The following is a 14,154-nucleotide window of genomic DNA, read 5'->3' on the forward strand; positions in this document are numbered from 1 at the left end:
ATGCAAGACAATGCTAGACCTCATGTGGCTGGAGTGTGTCAGCAGTTCCTAAAAGACGAAGGCATTGATGCTATGGACTGGCCCGCCCGTTCCCCAGACCTGAATCCAATTGGGCACATCTGGGACATCATGTCTCGCTCTATCCACCAACGTCACGTTGCACCACAGACTGTCCAGGAGTTGGCAGATGCTTCAGTTCAGGTCTGGGAGGAGATCCCTCAGGAGACCGTCCGCCACCTCATCAGGAGCATGCACAGGCGTTGTAGGGAGGTCATACAGGCACGTGGAGGCCACACACACTACTGAGCCTCATTTTGACTTGTTTTAAGGACATTACATCAAAGTTGGATCAGCCTGTAGTGTGTTTTTCCACTTTAATTTTGAGTGTGACTCCAAATCCAGACCTCCATGGGTTGAAAAATTTGATTTCCATTTTTTTATTTTTGTGTGACTTTGTTGTCAGCACATTCAACTATGTAAAGAACAAAGTATTTCAGAAGAATATTTAATTAACTCAGATCTAGGATGTGTTATTTTTGTGTTCCCTTTATTTTTTTGAGCAGTGTATATAGAAAGTATCTTGGATGTCTATATATCGCTGCCAGTACCCAAAGTAGTCACAAAGTATATGTTGTTATACTCCTTCCATTATTTATATGTGAATATCCATGTGATTTAAATAGAATAGAAAAATATAGAAAAATATATATATTTCTCCTACCTTGTATTTTATAGACTGGGTGTGTCTATCAGTTGGAGCACCCGTTTCATATATAATAAACAGGTGAGCCGTCTCACAACCCAATATACCCCTAGAACCACCTATGTATCTCTCATGGATCCTGAGATCTCCCCATTTATTGCTCCAATTGTTCTTCTAGATTTCAGACTGGTTCTGCTGTAGCTCTTTTCCTGTAACTGCCACAGCTTCTAAAAGAAGATATGGCTGGCGGCAGTTGAAGATTTAAACTGCACGCGTGCGACCATCTCAGTGAGGTGGACGGAGAAATAAGGTAAAGAACAAATAAGGAATAGCTCACTGGCTAGAATACATTTTTAATTACAAAAGTATACAGATCCAAGTTCAGGTTTGAAAGATGTAAAATAATTTTCATGGCACAACCCCTTTAAGCAATATTAGTGATTTCCCTTTTCCTTGCTTTACCTCAACAGTTCCAAGACAAGTCCCAGCATAGGCAGCATCGCCATTATCTAACTACAGCTGTCACGGTCACTGCCCCATCCCTGATGCGAGACTGTAAGAAGCATTAAACACAGAGCTCAGTCTGAAAACGGTATTCCCAAGTGCACAAGCAACTGCGTCCACCTTTGGCTGGTTGCTATGGTAACCCCTTGACATCCTTATCAAGGTAATAGGTTTCTTATAGAATAAAGAGCAAGGAGAGATCCTAAGAAAACAACTGTCCTGGCATATCCCCTATACCAGGGGTGTGGAACCTCTGGCCCGCGGGCCGCATATGGCCCTCAGGATCAATGCATGTGGCCCCCAGCCCCCTACCAGAACATGTAGTGAAAATGATCTGAGGCTGGGGAGGGAGGAGGGGTCTAATAGGAGGCTGATGGGCAGATCTGAGATTGAGAAAGGGACAAAAGGCAGGGACAGTTGCGAAGGAAGAGGCAGGGACAGTGGCAGAGTGAAAGCTGGGTGAACCCCTCTCTGGACCCCCCCTGGGTTTAGCTTGGCTGCCATTAATGCCAAATAAAGAACTAAATAAATAACATTCTGAACTTAAAAAATAGACTGCTATGTTTGGTCAAAATAGCGCATATATATATATATATATATATATATATATATATATATATATATATATATATATATATACATATACACACACACACACACACACACACACACACATATACACACACATATACACACACACACATACATACATACATATAGATATAGTACAGGTGCCATTTTGTGCTGCAAAAATACAGCGCTCTAGATTTTTTTTTTATTGAAGCACAATTTCTGTAACTTACACCTAAGTCAGTTAAATGTTTGACCAAATATAGCAGTCAAATTTTTAAGTTGAGAATTTTGTATGGCCCGCGAACGATGTAACAAATATCCAAACGGCCCTTGGCAGCAAAAAGGTTCCCCACCCCTGCCCTATACTAATCACAGGAAACCGTTATCTTATGGACAGTTAACACTAGATAAAATAATAATATGTTAACATATCACGCATCACTCACATCTGTACCAGTCCTCATTGGGGCTCATAATCTAAATTCCAAATTAATCTGTACGCTTATAGTGTATGGAGGAAAATCAAAAGTACCCTGAGGAAAATCTGAGTATGGAGCAAACCCACAAAAACAAGGGGAGAACATACAAGCTCCATGGAGATACTATCCTTGGTTGGATTCGAACCCAGGACGCTAGTGCTGCAAGGCAACTAAGCCACTGTGCTGCGTATCGCATAGATCACCGTTACCAGCTAGGAACTCAAGTAGTTCCTATAGAAAACTTTTTTGCACAAATATTAATCACATACCATTGCACATTGAAATAGTACACATTTTTCCCTAAAATGTTAATCTTTTCTTGGGCTGTTTATGAATCAATTTATTACATCATCTTAGTGGAGTATGCGAAACAATATTTTGGAGGTACAATATATTTTCTTAAGTTATAACCACATTGGCTGCTGAACTATACTACAGTACGGTCAACAACGGTCGTGTGCATAAGCCCTTACAGAAAAAGGAGACGCTCCTGTGATTGTCAGCTAGCTCTGACATGTCCCTATTTGCCCTCAGCAGTTTTCAGTGTCTCTGTTACCACGGACGGATCTTGCCTGACAACAGGCTGTGGACTGCAACTTGGGTGGAAGTGAGACCCCTAGTGGCCATGACTTTTCAGGTGACTGTAGGCATATTTTTCAAATCAATTGTTTTTGAAATGTGATATTTACACCACTCTCTATTAAATAAAAATGTGTGAAAGTACAGCGACTCTAAGGACCACCCACTTTCGTTTGCCTTTGTTGTTTAAAATGGTTTTCCAAGAGTTTTTTTTTTTTTTTTACCGACGACTAGTGTTGAGCAAACCTGAACTTTGTGAGTTTGGGTACCCGGACCCGAACTTTGCCAGAAAAGTTCTGGTTCGGGCATTTAATAAAGCCAATCAACAAGCTTTTAAGCTGTGGGCACTTAGAAGCCATCACAGCCATGCCTAGTTATGGCATGGATGTGATTGGCCGATGCATCATGTGTCCCCCCCAGCCTCTATACAAGCTGGATCACATGTAGGACCGCCCATCAGCTCTGAGTAGTGCAGGGACAGGAAGCTGAAGCGAGGGAGAGAGTGTTAGGAATCTGGCTATTTGTTCTGTGGGTGACCTATAATTATTTTTTTGCGGGTGCAATACACCAGCTTTGCACCCCTGACACAAAAATATAATTATTTGTCTGTTAGTTCGATGGGTGACATATACCCATTTTTGGTGTGAGATACACGTGCACTTTATTAGTGACAGGGAAATTAATATAGTTAATCCGACTGTTAGTTCGGTGGGTGACCTCAAAGAATGAGGAGAGCATTAAATAAGGGACCTGGTGCTAGTGAAGCTCCTGTTGCAGGGAGAGGACGTGGTCGATCTCTGCCACCTACATGCCCAAATGAAACACTTTCCTCAGGTGCATGTAGGCGACAGGACATTCAGCGTCATTTTGTAGGCCCAAATACCGGTGTACGAATAGTGGAGGCGGTAGTAGATTGGATGGCTGACAGTGCCTCCAGTTCCTTCACATTGCGGTTTCAGCAGGGGACCAGGTGGGAGACAGAGTTGGCACCTGCAGCCCATAAGCATCTGTCTTTCACCTCATCACCTTCCAAATCAGCCAAGCAGTCTGAGCCCCAAGTCATGCAGCAGTCTCTTATGCTTTTTGATGACTCTGCTGGCGGGGTTTCCGTGGGCCATCCACCTATCCTTACCCCAGAAGTGGAAGAGATTGAGTGCACTGATGCACAACCACTTAGGTTTCCGAATGTGGACATAGGAGGACCACCGCAGCACGTCTCCGATGATGATGATAATGATGACAAAACACAGGTGACAACTGCTGCGGCTTTCTGCCATGTGCAGACCAGCAAGGAGGGCAGGGGTGAAGAGTGGGTGGAAGATGATGTGGAGGATGATGTGGAGGATGATGAGGTCCTCGACCCCACATGGAATCAAGGTCATGCAAGTAACGTTTGCAGTTCGGAGGAAGATGTGCTGGTCACACAGCGCCAGACGCCCAGCAAAAGAGGGAGCAGGGTGCAAAAGCAGAGTGTCCGTCCCCTAGTCTGTATGCCTGCTACTGCCCACCGCACCCAGGGACTGAGCACTCCAAAGCCAGCTCCAAGGAATTCCCTGGAGTGGCAGTTCTTCAGACAATGTGCTGATGACAAGACACGAGTGGTTTGCACGCTGTGCAATCAAAGCCTGAAGCGAGGCATAAATGTTCTAAACCTGAGCACCACTTGCATGACCAGGCATCTACATGCAAAGTACGAGCTGCAGTGGTGTACACACCTGAAAAACCACAAAAGATCTCAGCCTCCTCCTGCTCCCTCTTCTGCTGTGGTCTCGGCCTCTTCCTCTAGAGTGACAGTGGCACCTGCCACCCCGCAAACAGAGAATGTGGCAGCAACACCACCGTTACTCAGCATGTCCACACTGTCCCATAGAAGCGTTCAGATGTCTATCCCCCAAACACTCGAGAAAAAGAGGAAGTATCCCTCTACCCACCCACGACCCCTGGCCCTGAATGCCAGCATTTCAAAATTCCTGCCCCCACCCCCCCTTTTTTACACTCTCTCCCCCTTTTCCCTACTATTTCCACATATTCATCTCCATATTTTATTTCATATTATCTCATTTATTTAATTTTTACTCTTTCATTCTTCCTTTATAAAAAAAAATTCTCCATAATTTATATCCTATCATTTTCTAATTTCTCTCACTCAGTCATCTTATCCATCCCATTTACTTCTTATCTACTCCACAATTTCATTTATACACCCCCCCCCCCACCTTCATCCTATTTACAGATCCCACTTCCAACATGGCCACCAGTACACTTATGCAACTAAACACCAAGCACAGCATGCTGCTACTACCCGCACCACACAGCGCATGCACACCCTTTTCCAATATGGCCGCTGCTACCTCATCTACACAAGCGCACGTGCGCCTTCCCTACCAACGCTCATTGCCCCTACCGTTCATGCGCCGGCTCCATGCAACAGGAAGTAAGGGATCCCGGGCGCATCAGCACGCCCGGTACACACGTTAACTACATACAGTGCGCAAACAGAAGTGAGGGATCCCGGGCGCATTTAAGAACGCCCACACCACTGCCCCACACCGCAGCTCTGAGATAGGATTGTGTCCGATTGTGGACTAACAGCACACTTTTGGGTAAGCTTGTTTTTCCTCCAATACCTTGTTCCCCCCAGTTTCCTCCAAACCGGCATCTGTTCCATATACTACCTGCATTGCTCCATGCTCATCCCTCTCCACCTCGTACCTTGAGATGTATTAATTTATGTTTACCCCTCTCCACCTCGTAGCTTGATAGAATAGCACTATATTTGCCAGCTAACACATGTTATGTTACTTTAAATAGCTCTAATTTATACCTATGTACCCACTCTGGTTGTATATTATTGCTACTTGTTACAGGACACGAAGCAACTTTATATATTCTTAGACATATAGTACTTCTAAATAACCCCCAGATATTCATGTTCTCCTTTTATGTTACAGCAATAGATTGATAAAGGTCAATAACGACCAAAATGTCCCATATATCGCAGCCTCATCGGACAAGATTAACGATACAACACACGGCAAAACCAAGAATTCAGAGCTGTAATATATAGGTCTGTTACCAGACAAAAAGGGAATTAACTGAATTTACCTGCAATTCCGTTTTTTTACTATTATTTTTGCACTATTCTGCACAATTTTGGAGTAAAACTAAATCCACTTTGCAGATTTCATATAGAGTGTGCGTGGTTTTCTCTATACAAGTTTCTCGCCTGTACTGTATCATCTGTTGGCGCAGCAACATACCATCTGTTCAATGGTGCAGAGAATGTGACTCATCGGAGAAGGCAACCCTTTGCCAATTAGCAGAGGTCCAATTCCCATACTGCTGCGAAAATCGCAGCCTTTTTCTGCCAACGCAAAGGTGCAGTGACTATTAGTCTCCTTCAGATACTGCCACCCTTGGCCTAAAAGCCAATAATCTCTTTTTACAACTCTGATAAACTGCCCCCTTTACCCAAGACAACGACGACACGTGACTTCCTTCATGAGCTACGTGCTTCCGACCCTGAAAGTAGGAAGTGGTCATAATAAGGGGACTATGGCTTATCCTGCTATGGCTGTGTACGTCCTACCTTTACAGCCGCACTTGTTACACACAGTGTTCAGCACTGCCTCCAGTGTAATCTTCTGCTTGCTGTAGTCCCTGAACTCCCGTCTTTTTCTTTCATCTTGCCTAAAGAGGGCAAATGGCATTAATGGAAACAGTAGATGTAAAGAGACAAAGAAGATCTCAAACTCGGTCATCACTTACTCCAGCACCACATTATTGGCGTCCAAATCCTTTCCAGTTCCTTGGTGTACAACCTTCATGGATAAGGAGATTTTTTCCTTCCCATCTTTTATCTGAAACAAGAATGCCTACATTGGTCACTCTAAAATGCCACAACCTCTTTCATCTAGTTACCCTCATACCGGGCGCGATAATTTGAAGTTTGGTCTGTTAAAAATACAGAGATGAGCAATATCTGCCAAGATTTCACCCATCATCACACTTCTGAAAACAGGATCCAGGATGTTATACTTGCCTGGACTGTGTCTCCCTCACTGTTCTCACAGTTACAGTAGCTCATCGGTGCAGGCGACTGTGCCCAGTACTGCACCTTCTCCAATTGGGACAAGCTGCAGTACCAGGCGCAACCACTGGTACAGACAAGCCGCTGTCTATGTAGACTATTGAGGGCCTACAGAGCTCACAGGAGGGGGTGTCAGTGGAGCTGGCAGTGTGGCATATTGGTGCCACTAAAATGGTGCCTCTTTGGCTGATAAAGTTGAGTTTTTCCTCTGTTCTTCAGACAAATGGGCTGATGAGGCTTTTTAGCAGCCAGCCGACGAGCTCATCTAAATGGAGTGCTTCCAACAGGGCTCCCTGAGGAAGAGACAGGCAGTGCTGAGGCTTGGGGGACTGGTATGAACTGGGACTTGTGTATGGGGAACTAGGAAGGGACAAAGTCATGTGTAGTTAGTGGCCAGAAAGCCTAGAATTTGTTTTGTACTGTGTTGGCACCGACTGCTGTGGAAGTGCACGGTCTTGATGTGACAAGAGTTAATAAAGCAGGTTGCAGCCAGTATCCATCCAAAAGTATGGTGTTGCAAGTGGCTTCTTGAGGTGTATCTGCCAACCGTGTAAACTGAGAAGATGGGGATCCCAGAGAGGTAAGTGTCCCCCGAGTTGTGAAAAGGGGTACATCATCTTCGTCAATATGATCAGCGGGGGTCCCGAGATTAGACCCCGACCAATCAAACATTGAGGACCTCTCCTAGAGCTGCCCCCCGTAGCTCACAAATAGTGGCACAGAAACTAGAGTATGCAAAAACATAACACTAAATAGGTATAGTAATAAGGATAATGGGGGGACTTTTGTCAGATTAAGTATTCTGCATTAATTTAGGAACTTAAAGATGCTCTTTCTACACGTCATAGATACATTCACCATCAAATTCATTTCCAAAATGAAGGAGACTCTGTATTGTACTCTAACCTTTTTAGTGCAGCCAAGTGATTCCAGATCCTGGAAATCTGAAATAACATTCTAAGGCCTCATGCACACCGCATCACGGATGAGGACCCATTCACTAGAACGGGTCCGCAATCTGGGAAATGCGGTGCGGAACGGAAGCACGGATCGGAAGCCCACAGAAGCCCTACGGAGTACTTCCGTGGTGTTTCTGTCCGTGTCTTCGCACCACAAAAAAAATAAAAAAAGAACATGTTCTTTTTTTTACGGTGCGGACAGATAACGGACTCGATCTGTTCCGGCCGCCGCATGGATGTTGCCCGTTCATTGGGGTAGCAAATTGCGGTCCCCAATGCACGGAACGGCCGTGTGCATGAGGCCTAAGGGTCATTTCGAACTGTGTTAGGCTACTTTCACATTAGCGGCAGCCTTCTCTGGCAGGCTGTTCTAGCGGGTGAACAGCCTGCCGGATCTGTGCTGCCGCTAGTGCATGCGTGCCGCCGGAAGTCAGCTCTGGTCCCATGGACTATAATGGTGGCGGGCCAGAGTTCCGGCCGCAGCGCGGCAGTCAATGGGGCCGGAGCAGACTTCCGGCAGCACACGTGCACTAGCAGCAGCACAAATTTAGCAGGCTGTTCCGGCGGGTGAAGGCTGCCGCTAATGTGAAATTAGCCTTAGCATTATACATTTACCATAAGTTCTGGGAAATTACCGGCACCTCTGTTAAATAGGTCCACAGACCCCTATTCACCAGATGGAGACCAAAAGGACACTCTTACTTAGGCCAGTATCCCTCATGGAGATGTTTTTTTACTGCATGGAATAGAGCAGTAGACTGTGCTATTCAGTCAGTAAAAGCTGAGTGGCAGCCATCACCTATAGGCACCCTATTGGGGCACCTATAGGTGATGGCTGCCACTCAATGGCAGCTGTTAAACTTATACATGTCTGAGGGTTTGTTTTTTGGAAATCCTCCACGGAAACCTCAGATGGGCACGGTATAATACAGTGTTAAGAGTCTGCCTTCATCACTAGTGATGTGGTAGTATAACTGGCATTGAAAAGGTCTGGACACTATAGAATTAGAGAATCAGAGGTCAAAGTTCAGATCAGATTGGTGGAAGCTCTTAGGATGTGTCTATGCAGTAGTTTCTTACATATAGTTTTTCATATGCGTTTAGTGCTCTTTCATTCAAAAATATGTCCCAGAGATACTAGAGATGTTTTGTGTGAACATGGACAAGAATGAAATGTGCACTTAGACATGAATGCATACGACTTATCTATAGTGGAAGCTCTGTCAATAGTAAAACCCACTTTCCATACACAAAAAGTCAGTTGCTGTACCTCACGGCCGATGACTTTCACCCACACCTTCTCTCCGACATCCACTACTTCAGCCGGACGCTCAATATTGGCCGATGACATATGAGTTCTGTGAACAAGACCTGGGAAGCATAAAGATGATAAGATGAACATCTGGGGTTATTTTACAACAGGTTATGTGAAGGATGAGAACACAGGACTATCCATCCATGTTACCTTGCCTTCTGCTGCCTGGTATTTTAATAAATGCTCCATAGTCGGTCACGTTTGCAACCTGTGGAGAATAGCAAAAAACCATATCTGACAACTGGTAGCAGACATAAAAAGATCTTACTTATCTACTAATGTATAGTATATTACATTTGAGAAAAGCAATGTCTATCAGCTGCCAATCAGCTTCACTGTGTACACAAGCCTCCATACTCCCATTCTACGAGGCTTTCCCACAACTGACATTTATAACCTGCTTGAAGAATAGATGACCCATGTATGATGACTGGGACCACCACAAATCACAAGAACAGGGGGCTTGGGCCTCGTTCCTCACCACTGTGACTCCATCATATGTCTATAGGGCGGAGGGAAACAGCCAGGAGCAGTTCTTGGCGGTGCTCGACAGTTCCACAGACTTTGTACATCGGTAGAGAATAGATTATGAGAGCCTATGTACACATGCATTACATATTTTCTATGTGTTGAATGCCTCCTCAGATGCTGTATGATCTCTGTATATGTGAAACTGCTAATGAACCAAACATCGGTGTCTGAATCTGGTAGAAGAAAAGCCTGCCGGATTTCACCTTATCTGGCCGCTCACCTACGGACCCCACTGACTACAACAGGATCCAATGGGGATCGGGCTGGTTTCCAGCATGGGTTTCAGACCGACAATAACTAGTGTATGCATAGTTTTTTGTCTAGCCAAGACCCGGCACTCATGCTGGAAAAAGGACGAATGCCTCTGCTGGAACGGCCTGCCAGATTTAAAAACGCAGATGTGGGGGCGTGGCTAACTGCCGCCATGGCCGGACGTGTCTGAGAGCTGCTCCGGCTCCAAGCATTAATCCTGACTAATCCTGCCGCTGGTATCCCAGATATTTAGCCCGAAACCTGAGCCCAAGAACCCTAAAAGACCGAACATCCTGGTCATGGGTCCCAGTAAAGCGCAACAAGCGGCGGATCGCCTAAAGGAGTTTGCTCGGCAGGAGACGCAACATGGCGCCGCCGCTACCTCCTCTCTTCGTGCACCACAAACCAGAGGACAATCTGGGCAAATCCTGATGACAGAGACAGAGGGGGAACCAGAGCTAACCTTGCAAGCTTCCCACAGCCAGTTGATGGCAGTTATCATGGGATGCCAGTCGTGTCTCACAGGCAAGATAGAGGAGGTCAGAGTAGACCTAGGCCTCCTGCGCCATGATGTTCAACAACTGCGCGAGCGGGTCCGGCTCACAGAAGAAAGAGTATCCGAGCTGGAGGACTCGACCAGACCTCTGGCAGCTAGAGTATCTGCTGTGGAAGGAGCAGTTGAGATGTGGCGTCAGAAATGTGACGACCTCGAAAATCGCTTGAGGAGAAATAACATCCGCATACTTGGTATGCCTGAGAGGACCGAGGGATCCGATCCTGCTACATTGTTAGAGGGATGGTTCAAATCGACGTTTCCGGACGCGTCCTTCTCAGCGGCCTTCGCAGTGGAGAGAGCTCACCGAGTTCCAGCTCGGATGCCCCCGCCTGGGGCCCCTTCAAGACCACTTCTTGCCCGAATGCTCAATTGGCGGGACCGCGACCTCATTCTTTCTAAAGCGAGAGTAAAGCAGACCATTACCCTCGGATCTGCCAACATATCCCTGTACCCGGATTTCTCAGCGGAGCTACAGAAGAAGAGAGCCACATTCACATCTATTAAGAAACGCTTGCGGTATCTCGATTTGCAGTATTCCATGGCCTACCCCGCCCGTTTGAGGGTCCTAGATGGAGGGAAATCACATTTTTTCAACAACCCCAGAGAGGCCGAGGACTGGCTCTTGGTGAGACCTAGGAATGCGCCCCAAAGATGAGGTGATATTTATTCAAGGGAAGCTATATATTTTATTGTCCGGGATCGGATATGTATACCTTATGTTGTCTCTATTATGGGCAGTGAATGTTTTATTGGACTTACATGTGATCATTATACCTGCCAACTAACGGGTGTGAGAGACCCGTGGACATAAATGAAACATATTGCTGATCATTTATCTAGGGAGCCAGCTATCTCACCTGCACCAGTTTGACCCACCTTTACACTGTGCAGGTTCCCCACTTTCATGGTCACTGAAGTTCTGTGTTCCAAACATGTTTATTACCCAGCATGCTGGGAATTGCTGTTGAGTTATCTGTTTAAGGGCTCATTCAGACGGCCGTATGCTATCCGCAAAAATGCGGATCCGTTTTTTTGCGGATTAGATACTGACCCATTCACTTCTATGGGGCCCTTTTCTATTCCACGATTCCGCAAAACAAATGAAACATGTCCTATACTTGTCCGTGAAAATCAGGAGATGGCCCCATTGAAGTCTATGGGTCAGCAAAAATACTGAATGCTATCCGTTTTTTTGCGGATCCGCAAAAAAACGGATAGCATTCAGTATTTTTGCGGACAGCATACGGCCGTCTGAATGAGCCCTAACTGTGTGTATGTCAATTGGTGTATCATTTATTGCTGTGGTATACATTACTGTGGTAGTTTTAAAGCATGTGATTCTGGGTTTCCTGGACTGTCCCTTTCATTAATATTCCCTCAGTACTCATGGCGCCTGTAACGATTATGTCCTGGAATGTACGCGGTCTGGGAGGTCCCAGGAAGCGTATGGCGGTGTTCGCACAAGTCCGCATATACAATCCACACATATTATGTCACCAGGAAACCCATATCACAGCCGAAACGGAGGGTAGATTGCATAAGCCATGGGTGCAATGGGCAGGAAGTGCATATGGTACTTCTTATTCTAGAGGGGTGTCCATGCTGGTTCACCGCTCGGTTAGGTGGGAGGTACATCAAGAAATGACTGATCCTGAGGGCAAATATATTTTTGTGTTTGCACATTTTAATGGTGTACCCTATGTTATACTCAATTTATTTATACCTCCTCCTGCCAACCTCTCTGTCCTACAAGCTGCAGCGGGTTTCGCGGCTCAATTTCCGTTTTATAAGGTACTGTACATGGGGGACTTGAATTTAGTGGGGGGTGAGGCAATGGATAGGTTTCAGGCCAATTCCCGTGAAGGCACTATCCTATCCGTACATGTGATTAGAGGCTTAGGCGCTTTACCTCGGAGCTGGGGTGGCTAGATGTGTGGAGGGAAAGGAATCCTAATAGGGAGTTCTCCTGTTTTACACCTTCAAGGGGGGGCGCTGTCCCGCATTGATTATTTGTTATGTGACGCGCAGGCTTATTCCACAATCTCTGATGTAAAGTATGTGCCTCAAAGACAGTCTGATCATGCTCCTATTGTGGGAACGTTGATTCCGCCTGGCGGGGAGACACGAGGCCACAGTCTTCGCATTCACCCGTTCCGGCTATCCCTGATGACCATAACAGATCGCATACCGGATCAATTGAAAATGTTTTTAGATCTGAACAAAGAAGGGGATAGTGATGTCCTTATCCTTTGGGATACCCTGAAAGCTTTTTTGAGAGGATGTGTCAAATAGTCCATCTCGTACATCAAAAAGGCCGCGAGGCTTAGGGAGGAGGAGTTATGCGCACTTTGTAAGACAGCCGAGCATACTTATGTTTCTAATCCTTCTGAGGAGAACAGATTAGATTGGATGCTAAAAGGCAGACAGTATATGATATGCTTACAAGAAAAGAGTGACCGTAAGCTCTTCTTCCTCAAACAACAAGCATTTAAACATGGTGGCAAAACGGGGAAGGTCCTGGCCCAGGTTGTCAGACGTAACACTATGGTTCCCCCTATTATCCGCATTCAGAATACAGAAGGTACTGTGGTGGAGGACCCTAGCGGGATTTTGAATAGATTCAAATAATTTTATGGTTAACTGTATACCTCACAGACTCATTATACCCCATCTGAACTCCGAACATATCTTGATGAGGTGACTCATCCTCAATTATCCCCCTTGGACAGGGGGCTTCTTGACGAAGAGATCATGTTGGAAGAGGTAGTTGCAGCCATCAAGGGTTTGAATTTAGGGAAGTCCCCAGGCCCAGACGGCATTCCTCTTGAAGTATACTCTAAATATGAAGATATTCTAGGACCTCAATTGCTTAAGATGTACGCTGCCTCCCTGGAAAGAGGTCATCTCCCTGATTTATTATATGATGCCTCTATTGTAATACTCCTGAAGCCTGATAAAAACCCCTTGGAATGTGGATCCTATCGCCTATTAAACCTAGACTATAAACTTCTAACCAAGATTTTAGCAAATAGGTTGAATAAGGTGATTACCTCCATTGTTCATGAGGATCAATCTGGCTTCATACCAGTTTGCTCCACCTCTAGTAATATCAGGAGAACCCAGGTAGTGGCACAGATGGGCTGGGCGGATGGCAGACAGTGGGCCTTGGCCTCTCTAGATACGGCCAAGGCGTTTGATTCAATTGAATGGCCATTTCTGTTACAGGTCCTGGAATGCTTTGGCTTCGGTCCCACTTTTGTCAATTGGATAAGAGTACTTTATCATCGCCCCACAGCTAATATTCTGATCAATGGCTCTTTATCTTCTTCCTTCCCATTAAACCGGGGAACCCGGCAAGGGTGTCCTTTATCCCCCCTGCTGTTTGCAGTGGCAATTGAACATCTAGCCATTAGAGTACGTCAGGATGCCATCTTTAAGGGGGTGTCATTGGGAGGTAGGGAGGACAGACTGGGATTGTATGCAGACGACCTTATTCTATTTATGGATTCAGTAGATACATCTCTACCGAGGGCAACTGAGCTTATTGATCGTTTTGGTAATTTTTCGGGTTTGCGCATCAACTGGTCCAAATCAGCCCTTATGCCCTTATGGT

The 14,154-nt window shown here is 45.6% G+C and overlaps 1 protein-coding gene across 2 annotated transcripts in view; it reads right to left on the bottom strand.

Moving 5' to 3' along the window:
- The window catches only part of ZCCHC17 (zinc finger CCHC-type containing 17), a 39,361-nt gene that overhangs the window by 15,265 nt on the left and 9,942 nt on the right, over positions 1–14,154 (bottom strand). For both annotated transcript variants that reach the window (XM_040424318.1, XM_040424319.1), the window contains exons 3-6: positions 9,353–9,410; positions 9,158–9,258; positions 6,607–6,698; positions 6,428–6,528 (exon numbers count right to left, since the gene is read on the bottom strand). In XM_040424318.1, coding sequence (XP_040280252.1) covers positions 6,428–6,528; positions 6,607–6,698; positions 9,158–9,258; positions 9,353–9,410 — 352 coding nt within the window. The remainder of the gene's footprint in view (positions 1–6,427; positions 6,529–6,606; positions 6,699–9,157; positions 9,259–9,352; positions 9,411–14,154) is intronic.

The sequence above is a fragment of the Bufo bufo genome, chromosome 3 (genome assembly GCF_905171765.1).
Source record: "Bufo bufo chromosome 3, aBufBuf1.1, whole genome shotgun sequence".
Taxonomy (NCBI): Eukaryota; Metazoa; Chordata; class Amphibia; order Anura; family Bufonidae; genus Bufo; species Bufo bufo.